At 46.0% G+C, this 26632-nt stretch overlaps 1 protein-coding gene across 1 annotated transcript; it reads left to right on the forward strand.

Moving 5' to 3' along the window:
• Positions 1–788: 788 nt before the first annotated feature.
• Positions 789–25503, forward strand: LOC307084852 (ras/Rap GTPase-activating protein SynGAP-like; the record flags this gene model as incomplete). Its single annotated transcript, XM_079749355.1, has 18 exons — positions 789–845; positions 1019–1140; positions 2756–2909; positions 3600–3698; positions 4321–4560; positions 5339–5674; positions 6633–6777; positions 9233–9377; positions 10450–10686; positions 12139–12340; positions 13230–13420; positions 14803–15010; positions 15512–16168; positions 17898–18707; positions 20264–20425; positions 21825–22036; positions 24094–24166; positions 25477–25503. The coding sequence occupies exons 1-18, from the start codon at positions 801–803 to the stop codon at positions 25501–25503; spliced, it is 4065 nt and encodes a 1354-aa protein (XP_079605481.1). The 5' UTR covers positions 789–800.
• Between the last annotated feature and the right edge of the window lie 1129 nt (positions 25504–26632).

Consider the following 26632-nt stretch of genomic DNA (forward strand, 5'->3'; position numbering starts at 1 on the left):
GGTATATGCCATTTGGTGGACGCTTTTTATCCAAGTATCAGTGCATAGATTCATATTTACCTTACAATCAAATACAAAGTCAGGCCTGGCTGACTTCTTCACGGATTAACATAGCTTCAGCAGAAGTGTGTTTGTGTGTGTGTGTGTGTCTGTCTGTCTGTCTCTCTGTGTGTGTGTGTGTGCGTGCGTGCGTGTGTGCGTGAGTTTGTTCCTGTGTGTGCCCGTGTGTGTGTGTGTGCGTTCGCGTTTGTGTGTGTGTGTGCGTGCGTTTGTTTGTGTGTGCGTTTGTTGTTCGCGTGCATTCGTTTGTCCATGTGTGTATCCCTGTGTGTGTGTGCGTATTTGTCCCCATGCGTGTGTGTGCGTGTGTGCGTTGCTGGTACCCTACCAACAGCAGCTGTTGAGCTCCTAATGATGAAGCAGCAGGTCCGACCGGAAGAGGCTTCAAAGTCCTTTAACACTTCAAAGGCCGCTTGTCTGCTCTCATTGGACAACTGCCGTGTCGACATTGATTGATTCCCACCGACCCCCCCACCCCTACCCAAAGCTTAAAGGTCGATAATGGCTTAAGCTCATGACGTTGGGTTGCTAAGTGATCACTTCAATGATTATTATTGGTTTGAATCAAGTCATGGAATCCAGAAAATCGTTTTCCCAATCACTGTTTCCCTGTGTGTTGATGGCTGTTGCTCTGTGTGTCACCACCCCTCCACCCCAACCCCACCCTGCTACACCTTTCCTTCTCCACCCCCCAGACCAACCTGACCGGGCAGGATTTGTCCCCTGCAAGAGTGTCCAGCATGGAAACCCCTCCCAACGCCACGCCACAACCCTTCAGACAGGCAGTGAGAACACCACGGGCGTTTGCGGGCGTCTTCAGTGCCCTAGTAACCAGCACCCACATAGCCCATGAATATACACGCAGCCACTCCTTTCACCTCTCCTTTTGGCCGCCTCAGACGGGTGTGATTTCATGGCCGGTTTGTCTTCCTCTCTCCCGCCCGTCGCGTCTTCCCAGAGCTTCCTTAACCGACGCCTGAAGGGCTCCATCAAGAGAGCCAAGAGCCAGCCTAAACTAGACCGGACCAGCAGCTTCCGACAGATGATTCTACCCCGCTTCCGCAGCGCGGACCAGGAAAGGTAAGATGTTTTTTTTTTGTAATAATGTTACGCTATTTCGTTCATGATTCATTTCACGATAATCCCGTTTTTGTTTTTGTATTGTTGGCATTGCAGAGGCGCTTCCTTCCTCGGGGTGCTGTGTGCGATGAGTATCACTCGAGTTAATGAAGATCTTCTCTTATCAAACAAGCAGCTTGTAGATGTTGGCTCACACTGAAATCTCCATGTTTACTTTTTGACGTGACACTCTCTTTCTTAGCGTCTCACCGAATCCAGGATTGATTAGTTAAAATAAAACACGAACAAAAAAAGCAGTCAAGGAAACATCTTTGTTCTCTAAATATATAGGCTGGATCAGGAAGGCTCCCCCCCCCAAATACCTAAAGGTCCATATATGTTCCCAGCTTACCCTTATGTATGATCTAAATGGGATTAGTGTTGACGCAGACAGCAGCCATACAAAGATTCAGAGCGCGGCCGGTCTGCTTGCTCACACGCAACCCACGCACATTTTAAGTATGCGTGTTTTAGACAAGCACAGAGAGGGATAATGCTACCCTGAGAAGTATTATATTTAACACATCGCTGTGCTCACCATCTCAGGACGATGAACACCCCCAGAGGACACCCGAATGCAGATCAGTAGCTCCTCACACTCTCCCTGCAAACGGACATGGGATCGCCGAGTGCCAGGATAAAGTCAAGCCTAATGAGTCGCTTTATATCCCCCGGTCTTCCAACCGGGAGTTATGGCACTCACATGTTAAGGAGTCTTGGTACAAAGCCCGACATCTGCTGCACTCCTCGATGCCGTCTTAAGCAAAATGTCCTCAGCCCCTTCAAAACAGAGTGGCTATGGATAAAAGCATTTCGCTAAACGACTTAAGTGGTAAAAGACATGTCATAATCAGATCAAAGTGCTTGGCGTCTCCATGACACGTCTGATGGCGTTCGTCTCTCTGTTGAAAGGTTTTGAGTTCACATCCCTTAATCTCTTCACTCTATCTGCAGTTCTGTGTAAAAGCATCGGCTAAATGCTAAACTACTAGAGAGAATGGTGACATAATATCGAGACGTCTCACAATAAGAGCGGATCCTTGAGCGATGGGAGGAAAGGGAGGAGAATGGAGGAAATTGGGGGAGATACGCAGGCATGATCTAGTAGTCGGGTGTTTGACTCCCAGCTGAAAGGTTCTGGTTTCCCAGTCTCCCTGCCAGCCTCCATGAGCAAGACGCCCTAACCCCTACATGCTCCTTCATGACATCTTAAAACCAAAAGTCAGACTCCATCACTATATAAGTTGAATTTATTATTAAGGCTTCACTGTGTTGGTGAAGCCTTAATAATAAATTCAACTAATATAGTTATTTTCTAAATACTTGTTTAACTGGGTGAACACAGAATCAAATAATTTAATCATAATGTATATCAGTAAAAAATTCTAAAATATTAAAATAGGATAAAATTAGGTAGCTAAAAAACAGAAATAGGTATTTAAGACTAGGAATATTTAAAAGGAGGGAAGGAGGTTATGAGTTGGAACCGATGTCTTCCCCCACCGCACTGTAACGTCCCTCACCCTGAGACCCCCCCCCCTCACCCTGTCCCTCTGCCCTCCCCCTCCCCCCCCAGGACCCGTCTGATGCAGAGCTTCAAGGAGTCCCACTCCCACGAGTCGCTGCTGTCCCCCAGCAGCGCGGCGGAGGCTCTGGACCTGGTCCTGGACGAGGAGGCCATCATCAAGCCCGTCCACTCCAGCATCCTGGGCCAGGAGTACTGCTTCGAGGTCAGCCCCCCACGGGCCCTAGAGTTCATTAAAGAGCTTGCTTTATGAGCTCCTGAATGCATTTATTTCATGTTTGTGTTTATTAATTGATGTATTGATTTGTTTTTTCTATTTGTTCATTTGTTCATTTATTTATTTCTGAAGGCCTTGAGTTATTCATTTGTAATTTTTACTTTCGTTTTTTACTTTCACATGATGAATCATTGATTCATCTGTGTAATGATGAATCATTGATTCATCATGTGTTTATTTATATTGACTTGATTAAGTCTTATTCCGATGACATTAGGCCAAGCTGTGAAAATTATGAAAGGTTTGAAAATAAACCCCCATGAAGGTACCACTTTTCATCCAGATATAATTAACACCAAACAACTTATGGTGATGGAATCAAAACACATCATATTTTACATGATTAATCCTGTTTTAATTGTTTTCGTATTCAAAGGTCTCGCTTCCGTTTTCTTAAGTGCATGCGGTACTTTCATAATAGGAGTTGAATAATGCAAATTATTTTCTCTGTCTCCAGAATTAAAGTTCATCTCCAGGATTAGCCCAAAGCCCCGCGTTTTAAAATGCATAAATATTGACTGCACAGCCCGTCGGGGGAGCAGTGGGTTGGGCCGGGGGCGGTGGTCCTCAGCCTGGATGGGAGGAAGCTGTTTCATGGTCCGTCGTGTCTGTCCTCAGGTCACCACCAACTCTGGGACAAAATGTTTCGCCTGTCGGTCGGCCTCGGAGAGAGACAAGTGGATAGAGAATCTACAGCGAGCGGTTAGGCCCAACAAGGTGATTGTTCTTCGTCCTTCATTCACGATGGTTTACTCATCGGAAATTGTGCAGAGCAGGCCACTGCTGGAATGTAGTGCATTTTTTTTTTTTGTCAGACTTGAGAATTTTGTTCTTGTCAGAGAAATTTTTCAAGTGTCAGGTTTATTGATAATGTCATAAACAACCAAAGTTAGCAACCTTAAAGCAGCTGTAGGTAAAACAACATCCCCTCCCTCCCTACAGCAAGATTAATTCCTGGAACCCAACAGGGAAGAGATGTCCTGATTGGTTATAAATCACCCGGGAGTGGGCCTAAATCGAAATGGTCTCATAAAGAGGCAGACGCACTTAAGATGAACAATGAGATGCCTTCTAATTCACCCCGTGAGACAAATTCAGGAAGAAAAGAAACCGACAGTCTCAAAGTCTTTGTCTCTCTCTGTCTCCGTCTCTGTCTCTCTGTCTCTCTCTGTCTCTCTCTGTCTCTGTCTCTCTCTCTCTCTGTCTCTCTCTCTGTCTCTGTCTCTCTCTCTCTCTCTGTCTCTGTCTCTCTCTGTCTCTCTCTCTCTGTCTCTCTGTCTCTGTCTCTCTGTCTCTCTCTCTCTCTGTCTCTCTCTCCCTCTCTCTCTCCCCTCCACAGGACAACAGCCGGCGGGTGGAGAACGTGCTGAAGCTGTGGATCATCGAGGCGCGAGACCTGCCCACCAAGAAGCGCTACTACTGCGAGCTGTGTCTGGACGACATGCTGTACGCCCGCACCACCAGCAAGCCCCGCACGGACACCGTGTTCTGGGGCGAGCACTTTGAGTTCAACAACCTGCCCACCATCCGCAGCCTCCGCTTCCACCTCTACAAGGAGACGGATAAGAAGAGGCGCAAGGTACGGGCCAGACGGCTGGGAAGTGGGATTCGTTTAATTCGTGAGAATTAGAGTTCTGCAAATTTGTGATGGGTTTCCTACAGCACATTGCAGCTCGGGCAGCCGCCTATTTTTTAAAAATTATATATTATACAAAAGTGTAAAACAATCGAAACTTCCTTCACTCTCTGTGTATAGATCAAGACAGACTTGCGGTCTGACAGACTGCATGAAAATAAGCATAAATGGTCCACCTTTAAAAGAGTGCAATTACCAAAGGGCCCTTGAATTGTTATTTTTAAACCACGGAGGTTAGCCTGTAGCGATGCTAGATGTCAGCTCAGCAATAAGCAGTGACTGTGATCATTGTGTAAGTTTAATAAATAATTGTTGAATGTAGTACAAAGTCTGTAGTCTATTGCACAAACAAGGGGATGGACGGTACCAAAAGCTTTCTTTACAATGTCCCCCCACTGTGATTTATTGAATAACTTTTGAGTTAACTGGCGTCTTTCTTGGTAGGGTTCCTTCTGTATCAAACAGTAAGCTCACAATGTCGGTAAGGTGAATATCAGGGTATTATATTTATATATTTATATATATATACAAAAAAATTGACGAATACAGAAAATACACACAGATTTTCTGTAGAAAATGTTTGTTCCACGTGACGACACCCATTCATGGTGTATCCCGCCCCAAACGATCTCCTCAAACCCCATATTGTTCCCACTCCCACTCTAAAGTCCTTGAAACCCCCATGATCACCTCCTCCCCTCCTCCTCTCCCCCCCGGCCAGGAGAAGAGCACCTACCTGGGGCTGGTCAGCATCCCTATCTCCAGCATCACCGGCCGCCACTTTGTGGAGCAGTGGTACCCCGTCATCCAGTCCAGCGTGCTGGCCAAGAGCGGGGGCGTGGGCAGCGGCAAGGTGATCAACGCCTCGCTGCGCGTTAAGTCGCGCTACCAGACCATGAGCATCCTGCCCATGGAGCTCTACAAGGAGTTTGCCGAGTACATCACCAACAACTACCGCACGCTGTGCTCGGTGCTGGAGCCGCTGCTCAGCGTCAAGAGCAAGGAGGAGGTGGCGTTCGCCCTCGTGCACATCCTGCAGAGCACGGGCAAGACCAAGGTGAGGGAGAGGTCGCATGGCCGAAGGGGTCGTTTGGATGAAAGTGTAGCACACACGCCTACTTACAGACTGTACGAATCTGTCTTTCTGTTTGCTTGTCTGTTTGTGTCTGTCTATTTGTCTATATCATATTCCTGTCTGTTTATATATCTGTATCTCTGTCTGTTAAAATATTTTCTGTATCCGTCTGTCCGTCTAACTATCTAACTGTCTGTCTGTCTAACTTGTTATCTGTATCTGTCTGTCTTTCTGTCTGTCTATGTAACTGTATATATATATATATATATATATATATATATCTGTCTGTCAGTCAGTCTTTCGGTTCTGTTGAAATCACATTTGACAGTTCTTTCAAGCGTTTCAATCCCCCAACGTCCTGGAGGGAGTCTTATACCTTATTCATCCTGTTGTTTCGATGCCACCCCGGATATTTCCACAGTACAGACTGTACCTGAAAAGGTCAAATGAGAGAGACAACAGGAACACCTTCCCTCTCCTCACTCCTGCCGCCTCCTTCCTCTAATCTCTCTCCTCCCTCTCTTCTGTCCTCCCTCCCTTCCTCTCTCTACCCCCTCCCTCACTCCTCTCTCCTCCTGCTCCCCCTCCTCAATCTCCTCACTCCTCCCTCTTTCCTCCTTCTCTTCACTCCTCCCTCTCTCCTCCCTAAAATCCTTCTCCTCCCTACCCTTCCTCCCCCTCTCCTTCCTCCCTTCTCTCCTCACTCGCCTCACTCCTACCCCTCTCCTCCCTCTCCCTCTTTCCTCTCCCTCTCTCCCCCTTCTAATCCCTCTCCTTCCTCTCCTATCTCCTCCCTCTCACTCTCTCCTTCCTCTAATCCCTCTCCTCACTCCCTCCTCACTCTAATCCCTCTCTCCTCCCTCTCCATCTCTCCTCCCCCTAATCCTTCTCCTCTCCGCTCTCCTCCTGCCTCTCCCTCTCCTCTCCCTCTCCTCCCCAGGAGTTCCTGTCAGACATGGCGATGTGTGAGGTGGACCGCTTCATGGACCGGGAGCACCTGATCTTCAGGGAGAACACCCTGGCCACCAAGGCTGTGGAGGAGTACCTGAAGCTGATAGGACACCGATACCTCAAAGACGCTATAGGTAAACCGGATGGTGCATGGATCCTACACATACTCGTCTTCATCGTCTTCATGGTCATCAGCATCCCCATCATCATCATCCTCATCATCATCCTCATCGTCATCATCATCCTAATCATCTTTGTCGTGAGCATCATCAGCACTGCCGTCACAGGGCTCCAGACTGCGACCAAAGGGTCGCATTTTGTGACCGAAAGGTGAGTGTGCGACTGAATTTTACATTTTTTTATTTTCATTTTTTTACACGTTAAACGGGGAAGGGGCGCGTCAACAGAATCTGTTGCAGGCCAATGAGTTTGAGAAGGATAGGGAATGGCCACTGTTAGTGGCTAATGTGTGGATGGGGAGGGTCCTAGAGGTTAAATATCGAGCGTGCGTAAACATCTCTGTGAGCAAACTATTGACTCGTTCTTCGGACCTGCGGCTAGTCTGCCAGTCCTGCACGGGTCTTGTTTCGCAAAGCCGCCCCCGCCCGCACGCGCAATACTTAAAACCGCATCCGACCCATGTTCCCACAGTAGCACGAATTACATTACACCCGACCCGACCTGCTATAAATTCATATCGACGGAAAATTTGACACATTAGATGGAACGCCGGGGAATTACACTATGTGGTGTATGGCCTGGTGCTTTAGATTGCTGTGCAAAAAAAGCACATCATCCACTGTGGACGGTTTTAGTTTAGGCTACTCCTCCGCTCCTGAATAACATATCCAGCCCCGGAGAAGTCTCGCTCGCAATCGCAAAACCAGCGGTACCCGAACCCGGTCAGGACTTCATGAGCCATGAAGGGCTTTTCACACGGGAGGCGTTTGTCGCGCCTGCTGCATTCTCGATGGAGAGGCGAGCGGGCAGAGAGGAGGCGCAGCGTCCTGTCGAGCGGCACGACAAGCCGGCGCACTCCCGTGAAACTGCCGCTTCCGTGCTCGACGAACGCATGCGCGCACACGTGGAAATAGTTGGTATAGATGAGAATCACAATGAAATGTGACACTGAATTTGAAACCGCACATTGTAATTTCCGCATCTATTATCAAAATATGTATTAGTAATACAGTGACAAAAAATGAGAAAATCAAATTTGGCATGTTGATTTACGGTGTGTGCCCCTAACATTTCTGGTTGTGCCCCTAAAATTTTCAGTTAGGGGCCACAGTGATGCTAGTGAAAAAGGTTAGTCTGGAGCCCTGCTTCATCATCATCCTCATCATCGTCAGCATCATCAGCATCGCCGCCATCATCATCATCATCATCATCCTCATCCTCATCTTCATAATCATCAGTGTGTCCTCCTGTGTGGAAAAGCATTAGGGAGTAAGGTAAAGCGTCTGTGGTGCTTTGCATAGACGCTTCCTGAGAACACTTCCTCCATGCACTCACTGAACGCACCTCCCCCTCCCAAAGTCCCTCCAGGGCCATGCAGGAGTAGCCCCCCACTCCAGCAGCCACTCGAATATCGCTGGAATATACTTGTAGCCTAAGAGCTAGCCCAGAGCAATGTGTCGTAGGAAGCCGTTACGCTGGTTCTAGTAGTGTAACACTCTCTTCTGCTCATGATTTGAGGGGAACCAATCTCATGTAATTCCCTTGTTGTCCACTTTTAATTAATTGTGTGTATTTGAGTCTACTCTGTTTATTCCAGTGGAGCAAATTATCCGATTTGCTTGGACATCGGGTGGGGTTAATGTTGTCTGATTTCCTCGGGTACAGTAGCGGGTACAGACGCCAGCTGTCCTGTGTGTTGAATACATGACTCCACACAGAGAGGTCTGCTCATTACTAACTTCATTTTGTGTAATGATGATGCTGAAGTTCTATTGAATAAAAGTGATTCTTCAGTTAATAAATCGCGGTCACGGTCGTGGCCGCTTGGTTTTACCCCCAGCTTCACTTCATCTAATCTCACGGTGACGACAACTTCTTTATTGTCCTCGCTCGGAATTGATTTCAAACAGTTATATTTATTCACCGGGTGACTTCAACCCTTTCACTGACGGGATGAAAACCCCAGACTGTGCGGCAGTCTCATCAACTTTCGACACACACATTTCACGGGTTCGGCTCCGTAATATTTTCACTGAGATATTAACGTTCTATATTCGACACGGAGGCTGAATGCATCACAGGAACGTCAACGGTGTGTGTGTGTGTGTGTGTGTGTCTCTGCGGTGTCTGTGTATGTTTGTGTGTCTCTGCGTGTGTGCTTGCGTACGTGTGTGTGTGTGTGTTTCTTTTTCTGCGTGTGTGTGTGTGTGTCTCTGTACCTGTGTGCCTGTCTGTGTGTGTGTGTGTGTTTGTGTATGTTTGTGTGTCTCTGCCTGTGTGCTTACGTACGTGTGTGTGTGTGTGTTTCTCTGTCTGCGTGTGTTTGTGTGTCTCTGTACCTGTGTGTGTGTGTGTGTGTGTGTGTGTGTGTGTGTCTCTCTGTGTGTCTCTGCGGTGTGTCCCCGGCAGGCGATTTCATCCGAGCTCTGTACGAGTCTGAGGAGAACTGCGAGGTGGACCCCATGCGCGTCCCCCCGTCCGTGCTGGCGGACCACCAAGCCAACCTGCGGATGTGCTGCGAGCTGGCTCTCTGCAAGGTCATCAACTCCCTCTGGTTAGTGGTCCGGGGGCCGCCATGTTCTGCCTGTTCTATAGCTTAACGGTTCTATTTTTAAACAGAGGGTCACGACCCCCCCCCTTTTGTGTCGCAGCGGGGGACCCAGTGGGCAGGCATTGGCTGGCCCCTAATTAATATAATTGTGTTTTAATTATGAATGCATGCCCGGGAGTTTTGGCAGTATACGTCTTTTCAGTTGCAGACTGAAAATGCATACACTGTTCTGAAAAACGTTTGTTAAGTTCTTCGCCGATGGTGCCCTTCAGAAGAAGGATGTCGTCATGGCATTCATAAATTGAGTCCACCCTGGGCTTCTTCTGACTGGACCCACTCCTGGCTCTTATTTAAGGCTGACCGGTGTGGGAAAATAATCAAACTGTGGTGACCCACAACAACAATAATAAAGACATTCACCAAGGGACAGTTCCTTTAAGGAAAAGGGTTTTGGGATAACAGTTCCTGTTTACGATAGTTCGGTTTTTACGGGTGTTCTGGTTTACGGCAGTTTCGTTTTGAACTCATGCTGGAGTAACTTGTTTACTTTGAAGTGGAGAGTAAAGCCGACTCGACCCATCTCCGTCTCTTGTCTCGTCATTGACCGCAATCCACAAAACGCCCATTATTTTGACCAATATTGCGTTTGCGATTTAGTATGCGATTTCTCTTTTTAAAGTTCTTTATGTTCTGTATTATTCACTAAACAAGCAATAAATCATTGTATAGTATGACCAACACAACATTTCGAAGCAGTCAACAGATAAACTGCTCTTTCCTCTAGGCCAGGACTATGTGTTGAGATTTGTTGATGCATTAATTGATATTATAACATCTTTATTTAACTATTGAATTGTAAAAGAAGGATAAATACGAATCTTACTGATCTCAAGTCAGCTACAGTAACAAATCACCCCCCCCCCCCCCTCGCGGCGATTTGAGATTAAAAAATCGCGTTTGATTACATTGCGATGTCGGTTTGAATTCGATGAATCGTCGAGCCCTACTCCTCATCCCCCTCTCCTGGTCTCTCCCGGTTCTTCATCCCCCTCTCCTGGTCTCTCCCGGTTCGCAGCATATTCCCGCGGGAGCTGAAGGAGGTGTTTGCGTCGTGGCGGGCGCGCTGCGCCGAGCGCGGCCGTGAGGACCTGGCCGACACGCTCATCAGCTCCTCGCTGTTCCTGCGCTTCATGTGCCCCGCCATCATGTCGCCGTCGCTGTTCAACCTCACACAGGAGTACCCCGCCGAGCGCACCTCACGCACCCTCACCCTCATCGCCAAGGTCATCCAGAACTTGGCCAACTTCAGCAAGTGAGTGAATCATCCGATGCTCGCTACTTTTGAATGCCGCGGTCCCCCTGTGTCCCTGCGGAGGCGTTAAAAGTATTTAAAGGGGACGTTTCATGCCACCAGGTGTGAGTGTGATTGGCCGTAACAAGTCGTTTTGAAAATCGGCCTTTTCTGACTTCACAAGTGGCCGTGTCCACCTAGATGTGTGCTGGATGGATCAGTCTACCAGCCGTCCCAGTGGACTGTAGCAAACGTTGCTCACCTGGTGGTATGATATGTCACCTTTTAAAAGTATTGCATTTAACATTTTGGGATTTCAGGCTTTAAAAGGCATTAAGAATATATATATATTTTTTTTTTCTTTTTTTTGTTAGGAGAGGAAAAGTAATGAAATGTCCAACCCATAAATGTTGGGTCAATTTCTGCACTGGCAGGATTATTCCACGCGTTTGCACGATACTTATGTTTTCAGGCAAGCAACCACGCTGGGATAAACTGACAGTTAGCTTATTAGCTTGTTAGCTAGCTTGTAGCCATGGGAATATGTAAATACATTGACGTCTGGCAGACTGGCCCACAGTATAATTAATGGGTAAGACCTGCAGCAGAAAACTGCTTTATGAATGCAGTCCCTTGACCTATACGCCTTTTGCGCCATGAAATTAGTATTAAATTGTGTTCTAAATTGTATTCAAAAGGTACTAAAAATACTTAAAGGGTTAAAACCTGCAGCTATCCTGTAAAAAATCGCTAAGCCCCAACCCCTAACCCTGAAGGCCATTTCACACCAGAAGTCACGCATACAGCAGCTTTCATCCACTTTCACTTTGTTCCCGTGTTAATCAATGAGCACTTCCGCCCCGCAGGCGGAGCTGAAGAGCCTTGCGTAGCAGAGCGGGGGCTTTTTGACATGGGGTGTATTTATTCCACCTCCCGCTGGCGTTTTTTGACGCATTTTCTTGTTAGCTGATCGATTTAAATGGCCTGGATGGCGAGTGCCCGTGGGATGAAATATGACCCCTGTGTGAAGACAAGGAGACAAAAAAAGTAATAATTCTGTCCCACTCTTAATATTTTGCTGTGTTTCTGGCCTTAACCCTTTAATGGTAATCAATTGTTAATTAATTGCATAACTGGCCAATGCTCGTCAATCTCGATTTTGCTTTACATAGTGAGCGACAAATGAAAGTGAACAGCGGGGCCTCCCAGTTTCCATTGACGTCTCATGAATGAACCGAAACCTCATTCTGCAACAATCCATAAAGCCCAACAAAGGCGCTAATCTTTTTTGTACTATTTTGCGCCCAAGGATATCGGATCTCATGCTGTGAAGACACAGCTTCCCACACTCTCCCTGCATCGCTTCAATGTCAACTCTTCCCCCCCCAAACCAAAAATAGCATTTCACTGACACAGATATAGACTCACCCTCTCACTGCCCTTGTCGCTCCCTCGTGATTGACCACCGCCCAGGTTCGGACCCAAGGAGGAGTACCTGTACTTCATGAACGAGTTCCTGGAGATGGAGTGGGACTCCATGCAGCAGTTCCTCTACGAGATCTCCAACATGGAGGCCGGGGGCAACGCCGGGGGCTTCGAGGGCTACATTGACCTGGGACGGGAGCTGTCCATGCTGCACAGCCTGCTGTGGGAGGTCATGGGTCAGCTCAGCAAGGTGACCCCCGGGGGAATGGACATTGGGGTTGTGGGACGTTTGAGTTGTCGATGCCGTGGCCCGAGGGGTTGGTTTTATCCCCAGCTTCTGCTTCAGGCGCTTACCCTTGCTGTCTTTGTTGTATACAGGGAATGGGTTAACCTAACAAATTGTTAGTAGTGTTGTAAGTCGCTTTGGATAAAACCGTCTGCTAAATGCCCCTAGATGTAAATGTAAAAAAAAGAGGCTGAAAACAATCAAAGCATGCAACGGAGTAACTCAATAAATTCTGCTTTTGTTCTTTTCACAAGAGCTGCATGACTTTGTGTATATAAACCACTGTATAGTTTTTTGTATGCATTGTGATCCACTGTTTTTCATGTAGGGATTTGTGGTAGTGCTTAAACCTCCTAATTTCGGAAAATACATGTGGTAGACTCTTTAGACTCTTTAATCCGACGCGACTCAGAGGGAGGCTGAGAACAGATAAAGTCTGCGTGATATTGTTGCTTCTTGTACCCAAAATAACGAGAGAGAGAGAGAGAGAGAGAGAGAGAGAGAGAGAGAGAGAGAGAGAGAGAGAGAGAGAGAGAGAGAGAGAGAGAGAGAGAGAGAGAGAGAGAGAGAGAGATGTTAGTTTTACCAAAGTAATTTCACTGTGGTGCTACTGCACTGATATTGACATTTCAGTGCAGGTAAAACAAAGAAACATCCTGAATGAAACTTAATCATTTTAGTAGTGCTCTTCGTCGCATTTCAGTGGCGGCAAGGAATCCGTCTCCTCCTCTCCATAAAAACACATTTTCAAATAACCAGATAAAAAAGCAGTGCTCACAGTACAATAACATTAAAATGGCGGAGTGAATTGGCTTGACTCAAATCCACCTTTAACTTCCCCACCCCTCGCCAGGATGCCATCCTAAAACTGGGGCCCCTTCCTCGCCTGCTGAATGACATCAGTGTGGCCCTGAGGAATCCCCAGCTGCACATGTCGGCCAATCACCAGCCAGACACCCAGAAGGACCGCCTCTTCTCTAGACCCTCCTTCAGCCGGATGATGTCCTCAGACTTCCAGAACCTCATGATGCGAGACCTGAACAGGTAACAGCTGTTTACCTTCACCTTCAAGTCAGGGCCGCTCGATTACGGAAAATGTCATAATCAGGATTAAATCAGGATGTAGCTGATCACTTTGAAATTTCCCCTGAAAAAAATACACAAAACGTTCAAATAGAAAATAGTGCACAAATATGTACACAGCTGTTCTGCAATTTCTATCAATTTCTCATTTAATGAATAAAATAAATATACACACAATACCATCAGTAGATCACCCGTCGACGCCATTTTGTTTTTAAGACTCGATAAGTAGATTGACGAACACAGAGATTGTGTCTTCCGTCAGCAACACGCAAGGTCTGTGTTCGCCAATATACTTATCGAGTCTTAAAAACAAAATGGCGTCGACGGGTGATCTACTGATGGTATTGTGTGTATAAAATGTCATTTTTAATAAACAATCTGTACACTTACAAAGTTCTCAATGCCTCGTTTTATATGTTAAGACCCTTATTATACTACCAAAGAAGTGTCGGGCTACTTTTAGCCTTTTAAGTGGTTTAAAATAGCGATTTCGTTTTTTACCATAACCAGTGCCCCCATCGTTCCAAGTTTATAGTGTTTTGATAGAATCGGCTAAAAACAGCCAACTGAAGAAAGCGTCTATATGCGGATTTTGTGCTCCAAAACGAACGTTTCAACTCGTTATCATCCAAAACATATCCCAAATCCATTTTACACCGGAATCGCCCTTTAAGTTGATTAAATGATGTGATTGGCCTGTAGCTGACATTGTGATTGCTCAACCGGATTTTGACCTTGGTGACCAGATGCCTTCATTAACACCTCCAATTTCCAATGACCAAAAAATGACACCTAGAATATTAAACTTGGATCCCAGGCACACAAACAAGCCAGGTGGAAGAAAATATATATTTATAATGGAATTATAGGGTATCCTGCATATCTTATCTTCTTAACTGCAAAAGATTACAGTTAGAATTTAAAGTTAAAAAGATTATCCTAATTCTAGCTGGCATTAGCCTTCACTGTGGATCATGAACATTTAGCGTCTACATTATAATTTAGTTTTCACTATCTAGCATTATCATTTGTCATTATCATTTAGCGTCTTTTTGCATCAACATTATGGTTTAACATCCACATTATCCTTAAGCATTAGCATTATAATTTACCATAACCATTTTAATTAAGCATTTACCTTATCCTTTAGCATTCACATTTTCAATAGCGTTAAGCAGGGATATTATCATTTTGCATTCCTACTATAAGTTAGCATTCCCACTACAAGTTAGCATTACCACTATAAGTTAGCATTCCCGACATCACTCAGCGTCAACACTATAACAGAGCAGTTACCTTATCATTCAGCGCTAACGTCCTCATTCCCCTTCCCTCCCCAGCTCCATAGATATCTCCCGGCTGCCCTCCCCCACCACGGGGCTGTCGGCCGTGGAGGCGCTGTCCTCCCACCTCAACATGAGGCGCAACGCCGAGAGGGACCTGCGCTCCAACTCCAGGGAGGTGTTCTACGTCACGCGGCCGCCCCTGGCCCGCTCCAGCCCCGCCTACTGCACCAGCAGCTCAGACATCACCGAGCCCGACCCCAAGGTACCCCCAGCCGCATCCCACCTTGAACCCCACCCACCCCGAACAGCACCCCACCCACCCCGAACAGCACCCCTCTCCCCCGTCATCTCCTGGAGGTGACGGGGATGTGAACTCACAGAGGTTTTTGTTGTATTTTTATTAGTTTGGATTCAAATTAAACTCGAAGATGATGTATGGCTATGAAGGGGATTTGTCTGCGTCCTGTTCATAGTTTGTGCATTTAATTTGTCCCTCATGAACAGGCCTACTGTGGATATTAGTTTGATAAAAAGTTTTATTAAGGTACATTAAATGTATTAGTTATGGCTTCACCTACCCACAGAGGTGGGTAGGTGAAGGCGTATATCTTCCCTAACATAACAACATTACAGCAACATTTATTGTGAGGAAAGTCGGCACAAAAATGTATAATGTGTTATTTTTCGAAACACTCGAAATTACCGCAGCGAGATGCCCGTCGATGCCTGACTCCCCCTGTGTCCCCCCCCCTCCCCCCCCCAGGTCCACAGCGTCAACAAGAGCGTGTCCATGATGGACCTGCAGGACTCCCGCATGAACAGCATCTCCAACCTCAACTCGGTGGGCGAGATGCTCACCTCCTCCCAGGCCTCCATCGCCGGCCTGGGCCACAGCTTTGGCAACCTGGGCGGGGGTCCGCTGCGCATGGGCGGCGGCGGGCCCAGCGGGTCGGGCCTGCGTCACGGCCAGATGGGCCACATCGGCGGTCCCACCGAGTCGCTGTCCCAGCAGCAGCAGGCCGCCGCCGCCGCCATGCACTACCCCCTCTCCTTCCAGAACCCCCTGTTCCACCTGGCCTCGCAGAACTCCCCGGCCCACCCCCACGCCCACGCCCACGCCCACGCCCACGCCCACGGCCAGCCGCAGCACGCCCCGCCCCCGGTGCTGCTCGCCCCCGAGCCGGAGAACGGGCACCTGGACTACGGCGGGCCGGCGGCGGCGGCGGCGGCGGCCTTCGGGAACAGCGCCTTCTCCCGCAGCGAGGACCTGTCGGCGCTGCGCTCGCAGACCAGCCTGGTGCAGCCCAGCATCGTCCACTCGCACAGCTACAGCGACGACTTCACCCGGCAGAACACGGGCCAGGGCCAGAGCCTGGGCCAGAACGACTTCGCCTGGCGCCAGCTCTCCCTGCAGGTCCAGGTACGACCGGGGCAGCGGGGGGTGTTGGCGGTATGTGTACTTGGAGGTGGAGGTGGTGACCGGATGGGGAGGTGGGGTGTCCACGGGGGAGAGGTGGGTGTCTGTGGAGGGGGTCCGGGTACGTCCGGGGGGCAGCGGGCGAAGGGGGAGGTGTCTGGAGGGAGGTCGGGGTGACTGTGGGGGGCGAGGCGGGGGGTGTCTGTGGATGGGGAGAAGGGGGTGTTTGTGGAGGGAGGTTGGGCTGAATGTGGAGTCGGAACAGGTGGCGACGTTGGAGGGAGAGGTGGCGCGTATTTGAAAGGGGGAATGTTTTGTGACTGGAGAGGGAGGGAGGCTGTCCGTTGAGGGGGAGGCAGGGTGTCCGTTGAGGGGGAGGCAGGGTGTCCGTTGCGGGGGAGGTGTTGTGGCTGTGTGATAATAATTATGATAGGATGGATGAAGCAATTCAAAGCAGATTGGTCAAAAAAGGTGACCTTCAACTATAAATGTTTGTTTGTGTGAAATGACCACCGACAATAATATATTAGAGAATTACATAGAGCGTTGTATTGACCCAAAATACAGAATATATTCTATTTGAATTGTCATCTCATAGCTTGGATTGTTATTTGATTCACAATTATTTCCCAATTTTATTATTTAGTCATTTGGCAACAGCTTTTTCCACAGTGAATTCATTATATACCTTCAACTCAGCCCTTTTAGAAACAATTATGTAAAGTTAACTTTTTATTTTGTGCTGGAAAATACAGATCCTACCCTAGAGACAAGTGTGTTTGACTAGCTGGCATTTTACCAGCTTGTCAGACACACTGGCATAATACTTACTGCTGTACTTGTTTTCCTCATCTTGAGTTTTCCCCTTTCCCATGAGCACATAAGGACACCTAAAGTTTTGACACCGTAATCCCTGCAGCCCAATATCATCCTCATATTAGCTGGCCTGTGCGTCGTTATTTTACCCAAACAGTCAGGCATTTTTGGATTGTCCACTTCCTCCTCCAACCCACGTTTTCTTCACACATTCGGGTCTTTGCGTTGTCAGATGATGTCCCAATTTGCCTGCGCAGAAGTGTGACCAATCTGTACATAAATAGCCGAGTCATGGCGTTTCAGAGCTTGTTTGTTAGTTTTATAGTCGTCCTTCTCTTGCGCATTCATATCCCTGTTGAATTGAGTCTGTGTATGTTTGCATGACTCGTTCTGATCTCTGCTTTTTGATAAGAGAATAACAAACTAACTGAATAATTTAAATGTCAGGGCAATTATTAATATTTTAAAGTTTAAGCTCACGTTTTAATTAAAGGGAGGGTAGGCAATTTATTTTGGGAGTATTTTTGTCCTATTTTTTTGGAAACTCTCTTTGCATCACTTGACATCTCGACCTACCCTGCTACCTGCCCACACTCTCGCCAGGCACTCATTGTGCTTGACCGGAGTCTTCCACAAGGCTAGGCAGACCTTTCGCTAAAGCTAGCGCGCTAGTCACCTGTTTCCGGTAAGTGGCTTTGAAAGGAGGAACGAAGGGAGGGCTGGGACATTTTTTGGGTCGAATCATTTCAAAATCTAGCCAGCTCTGGCTGGTTGCCTTAAAATTGCCGACCCTATCTTTAATCACTTAGCCGATTAATGTCATCGCGGTACGTTGACGAATGGCTCTATTGAGATAAATGAGTGCAACAGAGCTCTGCTGTCACTTGTCAAGCTGACGTTCCCCTCTCTGTGCCAGGAGTCCCTGCAGCAGCAGATGATGATGGGCATGGCCCCCCAGACCTCCACGGGCACGGGCACCCCCGGCTCCCTGGCCACGCCCCCCACCACCGTGCTGCACCACGCCCGCCAGGCGTCCATGGCGGGCGTGGGGCCGTCGCCGGGCCAGCACCTGCGCTCGCAGCGCTCCGTCAACACGGCCACGCCTCCCAGGGCCCGCCCCCAGAGCAGGAACCTCCTCCTGGAGTCGCCCGACACCAGCTTCGCCGGCATGCCCCGCCAGCCGATGCCCCGCCCGCTGCAGACTCAGGCGTCGCAGCAGCAGCCGCAGCCGCTGCAGCCGTCGCCACAGCAACAGCAGCAGTCGCATCATCAACAGCATCAACAGCATCAACAGCAGCAGCATCAACAACAACAGCAGCTTCAGCAGCAGCAGCAGCAGCAGCTTCAACAGCAGCAGCTTCAACAGCAGCAGCTTCAACAGCATCAACAACAACAACTTCAACAACAGCAACAGCAGCAGCAACAACAACAACAACAGCAGCAACAACAACAACAACAACAACAGCAGCAACAACAACAACAACAACAACAGCAGCAACAGCAGCAGCAGCAACAGGAGTCCCAGAATGCCGTGACGGACAGCCCAGCTCCGGGCCTGCCATACCAGACCAGCTCGGTTCGGGAGACCCAGGGGGCGGGGCCTGGGGCGGGGCCTGGGGCGGGGGAGGAGTCAACAGACACGCCCACCAAGAGCAGCAAGAAAACCGCCCCCTCCCAGCTCCAGCCTCCCCAGCCACACCTGCTGAAGCCGGTGGCCGGTAAACAGGTGAGATACACACACACACACACCTGTGTCCTCCAGCCAGCAGTCTGAGTAATTGATTGATTCATTTATCAATGGTTGGATGGATATTGATGGATTTATTGATTGACTGAAAGAAAGGATTAAAGAATAAGCGAATGCAATTAATTCATTAATAAAGAAATGAAGGATAACACTACAGTATGGGTGAACTAATCATCAATTATATAACCATTCATTAACATTATTTAATGTAGTAATAAGTATTATCTATTAGTGCACTTACAGTGTACTAACAGTTAACTAACAGTTAATTAACAGAATTACTAGACCAGTAATGGTCTAGTAATTATTTACTAATGGTGTTCATGTTTGCTAATGGTGTTCACACCTACATTACATTGAGGTAATAATTGAGACATTATTTAATAGGGTTAGGGTCATAACCCTAAACCACTAACCCTAATCCCAACCCAAAACCTTACCCTATCCCCTATGCTAATTATATATATTAATGCTTATTACTGCATTGACTAATGTATATTAATGCTTCATTCATGTTCCCTTAACCTAAAGTGTTGCCAAATCATGAAATAAAGAGAGAGAATGATAAGTAAAACATTAATGCTTAATATTTTCTAGCTGACTAACTAATGGGTTGACAGAAAGATAGCAAGATGGAAAGAGAGACGAGAAAAATATTAACTTCAATAACGAATTAGGAAAGAATGTATTTATGCTATTGTGTGAAAATCGTTCTCTCATGCATACAAATTAGGGGATAATTAAGCACATTTGAAATGCATAAATATTTGAGACTCCCTTTGTGACACGGAAACGCCTGCGAGCGACTACAGAGGTTGAGAGTCCTTAATGACGTAAAACTGTATGATTTGCTCCCTTGTAGTTAATTAGAGCAAGGAATTAGCAACAAGGCTAGCCACAGGGCTATTGCTGAGCTCGGTGTGTAGTCTTTTGGTCGGTTTTCAGTAGCAGAGAACCTGATTTTAAGCTTGAGTTTAAGCTGGGTTAAAGCTTCCTTTTAATAATGTAAGATGTAAAACGGTAAGCAGGAGAATACTACGCTACACTCGCACACTGATGTGCTGCTGTAGCATGGGACATAGTGATGAGATCAATCCCAAATCTATTCTGTGATTCAATCTGTTGTAATTGACCAGCTGGCCATGGATGAACTGCTGATGATGAATGTTTCATTCACTTTTCCAGAAGAAGCTTGTTAGCATATTTTAAGCATGGAGGAGACAGTTTGTCTACTGGTGTTTTTTTCTTCCATTTAAAAGATAACAGAAAAAACAACAATAAAACAAGAGACCTAAGATAAAATCGACATTAATAGATATCTTCGACGAGATATAAAAAGTGACTAACCATCACTAAATTGATAAAAAAAACAATTGTTATTTAAAAAAAACAATATATTTATTTAAAAAAAACAATATATTTATTTAAAAAATAATAATAATTATTATTTAAAAAAAGTGTTATTTATAAAGAAATTTTTTATTTATTTAAAAGTTTAAGTTTATAAAAAAAAACACCCATCGATGTCTCCCCAGGCGTCCCCGTCGACCTTGGCCACGCCCGGCCTGAACGAGCGGACGGTGGCCTGGGTGTCCAACATGCCCCACCTCTCGGCCGACATCGAGAGCCTGCGGCCCGACCGCGAGAACCAGCTGAAGGAATACTCCAAGAGCATGGACGAATCCCGGCTGGAAAGGGTACCAGGACGCCGTCGGTTCTGTGTTTGACTTTTATTCTCTCCCCCCGCCCCCGCTCTTTCTCCTCTCCAAGTATACGCTATCTGCCCGTGAAATGAGGCGGTGCCTTATTTAGAAGTCGTTTTGGACTCCGAAGACAATGTTATTTAAGATGTTATCTAATTTTATTTAAATGAAAGTGGCGACCCACGCTTTAGGCCTGGATAATTTTGGGTTTATTTGCGCGTTTGTGTCCGTGTGTGTGTGTGTGTGTGTGTGTGTGTGTGTGTGTGTGTGTGTGTGTGTGTGTGTGTGTGTGTGTGTGTGTGTGTGTGTGTGTGTGTGAGAGTCTCTCTCGATGTGTGTCTCCATTTGGTTTTATTTATGTTTTTGTATGTGTGTGGGTGTGTGTGTCTCTCTCTCTCTCTATGTATGTCTCTATTGGGCTGCATTTAGGTTTTTGTGTGTGTTTGTGTGAGTGAGTGTGTCTGTGTTTGTATTTAAGTTTGTGTTTATTATTTCTGTGTGGGGGACTTTTGAAGTGCTAACATTCCCAATCCAAAAGTTAGAGTTATTTGTGCCACTTTTAAATCCTCATAGAACTAGATTCCCAAAGAAGTGTGACATTTTGGTCCGGTATTAAAATCCTCAACTGAGGTGATGCATTGTGTTTCTAATCTTGTTTAGTTACAAATGGCAGTGAAAGGGTAACCGCAGAACAGGTTAAACTCAAATAAGGCAGGCATGAAGTGAAGTAGGCCTACGCTTTGTTTTAAAATGTACTTTCACCCTCGATACGTTATTGTCCACTGTTATTGGCAATTAACATTTAAAGGTGAAAAAGTTGCACACATTATGTATGCCAAAGGTTATGATGGTATCCCATCGCAGGTCTTTGTCCACACAATCTCTAACAACACTGACATTTACCTCTACATCTCTTTTTCTCTGTCTTTCTTTCTTTGTCTCTCTCTTTTGCAAACTCTTAATTTACATTTATTGCCAAAGTGGGCAAAAAGTTTAATAAGATTTGAAAAAAGTAGATAATAGTCGTAAAAACTAAAATGAGGTACGATAAAGGAATGCATACAAATGTGAATTAAGATACAATGGGTAAAAATAGAAGCCTTTGCTCATTTTGAAAACTACCGTGCAGAGGATAGTCATTAGGCTGTTGTTTGTCCTGAATGGAGGCCGTTCCCAATGCTCCCTATTCAGAGCGGCTATCTCGGCTCCGTCCTTGTTCTAAACACTAGCCTCACCCAGCAGCGGTTCTTAGAACCAAGATTTCCACTATGGGATTAAGCAGGGCCCCTTAAACCCCCTCTTATCTCTCCCTCTGCTCCTTCTCCTCCTTCTCCTCCTTCTCCGCCTCCTCCTCCTCCTCCTCCTCCTGCTCCTCCGCCTCCTCCTCGTCCAGGCGCGGGAGTACGAGGAGGAGATCTACTCGCTGAAGGAGCGTCTGAAGATGTCCCACCGTAAGCTGGAGGAGTACGAGCAGCGGCTGGTGAGCCAGGAGCAGACCACCAGCAAGATCCTGCAGCAGTACCAGAGCCGGCTGGACGACAGCGAGCGCCGCCTCAAGCAGCAGCAGGTGGAGAAGGACAGCCAGCTGAAGGGCATCATCAACAGGTATCACACACACACACACACGCGCGCGCACGCGGAAACACACATGCACACATGCGTGCGCACACATCCATATACAAATAAACACACTCTGACATTAAAATTGACCAAGAAAGAAGAAACCAAAGGTCTCAAAGTCTCTCTGTCTCGCTCTCTGTCTCGCTCTCTGTCTCTCTCTCTGTCTCTCTCTCTGTCTCTCTCTCTGTCTCTCTCTCTGTCTCGCTCTCTGTCTCGCTCTCTGTCTCTCTCTCTCTGTCTCTCTCTCTGTCTCTTTCTCTGTCTCTTGCTCTCGCTCTCTTTCTCTCTCTCTCTCTCTCTCCCTCTCTCTTTCTCTCTCTCTCTCTCTCTTTCTCTTTCTCTCTCTCTCTCTCTCCGCCTCTCTCTGGTGTTTCTATGTTTTCAGTTATTTAGTTTGATGTTTATAACAAGAGAAAACGTACACATGGATGTTAGTGGGGATTTTTGATTAGAGGGGGACCTTCACGCTCGGTTACGTTCTAATACAAGAGAGTTCTGCTGCCTAACGTTTGTTGTGGAAAACATCGTGATCTGCAATGGCAACTCCACTTCAGGGTAAATCATTGAAATCAGTGGCCCTGTTCGGAAACATGAAATCTCCGGGCCAATAACATCAACGGTCCAACCTTTCCTCTTTTTATTCCATGGAAAGAGATTCTTGTCTCGGGCACGTGAACAGTGCATACTCTTCAGTATGTTACGCAACACATCAGTTAGAGTTATTTCTTCAGACGTATGAAGCAGAACTCTCTTATGCAAGAAATGATCAGAGTGTGGGGGTTCCCCTTCAACACAGGTAGGGGGTCTTCTTGCTAAATTATTCTGAGTCCGAGAACTCAATGGAAAATACTGCTTCTTGTGCTCCACTGTTGATGTACAAAAGAAGATGTCCTCTTGTTGTGTTATCCGCTTTTTCAAATGTTTTGTTATTGCAGTGTTTTCCAACCTTGGGCCAGTACCCCTGATATGCATGTGGGGGTCTCACGGGGAGATTGCTGACTGATACGATATTCATATTGACACTTTTAATGAAAGAACATAATTAAAAAATCTTTGAAAGGTCTCTTAAGGGTCCTGTTGTATATCGATGCGGAGAGACTAATTTAATCATAGCCGCGAGCAAACTACCGGTAATCACTTGCAATATGCATACTTTTATTGGCCCACTTTGATATTATGGGTGTGTGACCCCCAAGAAGTTTGGGGTCGCTTCAGTAGGGGTCAAACGGCCACAAAAGGTTGGGATGGGCTGCGTTGCGCTCATAGGATGTCTTCGTTGTCTGCTGTTATTGTTAATCGTCGTATCTTATGTTATTAGATGAAAACTTCTGTAGAACAGAACAGAAAGATTTCAAGAGTCGGAAATGAATTTGATCCAGAGGTGTGTGATATTAGTTGAATGTCTAATGTAACTTAAAGGTGACATATTATACCACCAAGTGTGAGTGTGATTAGCCGTTAGAAGCCGTTTTGAAAATCAGCCTCTTCTGGCGTCACAAGTGGGCGTGTCCACCTAGATTTATGACGGATAGATGAGCAACGTTTGCTACAGTCCACTGGGTAGGCTGGTAGACTTATCTATCCAGCACACATCTAGGTGGACACGCCCACTTGTGATTTTACTTGACTTGACTTGATTTAAAAAATGGCTTGTAACGGCTGGCCACACTCACACCTGGGGGTATACTATGTCACCTTTAAGTATATTCAAATACGTTCACCATGTATCTAACTCAAGCGATTGAAGACCAGTGTTGAGTTAAATATGCGTTAAGTACTTTTAACTACGACCCGTTTGTGTCTGTGCGAGGGTCAGCTAGGCTAGTGGTTTGATGAAATGTGAACCTATCTATGTCCTAGACAGTTCAGTTTTGGGGGAAGACTGTCAGGACAGCTGTAAAGGGAATGTAGCCAGAAGTAAGTAAAAAAAAAAAGATTTTAATTTTAAAATCATTGAAAGCAAAAATGTCCCCCTGCGGTAAAACAGCATCTGGCTTCATGCTGGTATGTGTTTGCTTCCTCTTTGCCCTATCTATATTTAGACTCATGGCGGTGGAAGACGAGCTGAGAGTGGGAGTGGTTCCTGATATCAAGTCTCGAATCCTCACCGACCAGGTTTGTTTTGCTGCGTGCGTGAGAGTTGACCGGGTCAGCCAAAACATTGTAGGCCTCTTCTCTTTAGGGCTCAGAGTTTGGTGGTCACTCCCTCAAAACAAAGGCGGTTTTGTAGTGTACACATTTTCTGATTTCCTTCAAAACGACATCTCAGGAAAAATTAGAAATTAGGAAAAATCAAATCCGTTGGTAACGATGACAACAGTATACGGATGAGTGGGTTGCGTCTATCTTTCCAACGCACACACATACACACACACTCGTCGACTCAACTAATGACTGTCGCCTACGTATGCTTTTACTTTGAAACGGCCAGATGTTGGTCGTTTACAAAGTAAAAGTGTGTGAAGTTCATGAAGTTTTGTTTCCTGAGAGAGATATATATATATATCATCCCTACTCTGTATGTTATATATATATATATATATATATATATATATATATATATATATATATATATATATAACATACAGAGTAGGGATGATAAAGTTATGTTTCTAAAATTATACAAAACTGACGGGGAAAAGAACAGCTGAGTCATCCAACTGCCGCGATGCAGTAAACCTCCAGAATCTTTAGGATACCCTGGTTCTGCTGAGACCGGGCTGGTGGGCGAAGGATATGACGCATGGGTCTTATGGCACTAGGCACTCTCTTTCTGTATCTGTATCGTGGAGGAGTCGTGTGAAGCCACTGGCAATTGCCCTCAGCGTTTACTGCCCTTGATTATTCTTTTGTTCCCGCATTCAGATTGTTGTTTTATTATCATTTAGTTATTTCTGCAGAACAGCTGTTGCCAGAAGGCAAATCCTCCACTTCAATACTCACTATATCATTTGGTTGATTGAAGGAGTTGGAAGCAACCTGCCTAACTGTCTTTCTATGTTTATGAAGGTTCAATGTTTTATATCTTTTGTGTGTTGTGTGTGTCATGTGGGACAAGTATGTATCTAACTACTTCAGTCGAGAAGTGTCCAGGTTTGGACATCTATTTGTGTTCTCTCTGAGTCTATTGATATTTTATAATCTGACCACTTCAGTCTTTTCTACTGCCAACAGGAATGAACCTTTTGGCATTGTAGTTCTTTGGTTCATGGTCTTTCCGAGAAATGGTTTATTAAGGAGTACTTTAATGAAAGTTATAATGACTTTATTTTATTACTTGCGTGTATCTCAGTTTATTTCAAACTAACTAAACAGATCAATAATCATGATGTATAGAATAAACAACAGTTCTTTTTTATGTTTACTATAAAAAATACAAATACACAGGATTATTATAATCATTGCATTTTCTTTTTTCTCCTCAGCTTGTCAACCAGAACTATGGATCATGACTCACGGAGGTCTGAGACTCTTCTCTCAGTCTTCTCCTCCTCCTGACTTTATACTCAATATTATCATCATCTATTCATCATTTGTCAATTTTCCACCACACCTGCTCAGAGTTCAACCTGCTTAACATAATCCATCAAAGAACTGGAGTGGTTGCCGGGAAACAACAACAAAGCAGGAAATGACAAAGGGGACGACACCTAACATATTGTAGAAACTTTTGCACAATTATACAAAGAACTCGACAATCAGTTTAGCGAGAGCACCGAGGTGTGTGAACGCATCCGTCCGCACCGGTCCACCTGACGACGAGCCAGCGCTTAACGGACCGCCACGGCCTGATAACCGATAGCCGAACGATACGAACGATCTGTGAATTATCGGGGACCATGGGTCTTAAAGGGACAGTGTTTTTTTTAAACTTTTCGGCAGAACTCTTAGTCTTAGGAGGAAGATAAGGACATGTTTTCCTCCGCACTCCTGCCCAACTGCTGCATGGTCGCCGTAACAACACGTACGCCGCTAAAGAACCGCCTGTGTACTTCTGCCGTCGTCCCACTGAAGAGCTCTGCTAGAACGTGGATGAAAAACAAACAGAATATCTTATTCTTTATAAATACGTTTGATGAGGGGAAACGATGCGTTTTACTTTAGCCTTTCGAGTCACTCAATGATTATTGTAATATGTAGATGATAGATTTGAACCGATGACATATTTACTAATGAGTATTTCTGTTGATTACAGTGTTCAGATTCTAATGAGGTTTTTTGGACAAACTCCATTTAGGTACTTAATTGTTGCTTCAATTATGGCCAAACTAAACTCTATAGTCTACATGCATATACAGAAGTTTCTTGAAACTAGTGGATGTATATGTCACCGCACCGGATGTATATGACACCTGTATTTCTGAACGTACAGGTGTATACAATTGTTTAATTCAAATATTTGTAAAAAGAAAACTACAACATTCAGTTTCCAACTCTTGGAAACTGAACTCTCTGGCACTAGTAATGCATTTTTTTCGTTTTACACAATTTATTAGATAGACAGATCTTCATTAAACCACTTGACTTGTGATGCACAGGTGTACTTACAGTTATACATTTTAAATAACAGCAGTGTTTACA

This window comes from Pollachius pollachius (genome assembly GCF_949987615.1).
Source record: "Pollachius pollachius genome assembly, chromosome: 13".
NCBI classification, from domain to species: domain Eukaryota; kingdom Metazoa; phylum Chordata; class Actinopteri; order Gadiformes; family Gadidae; genus Pollachius; species Pollachius pollachius.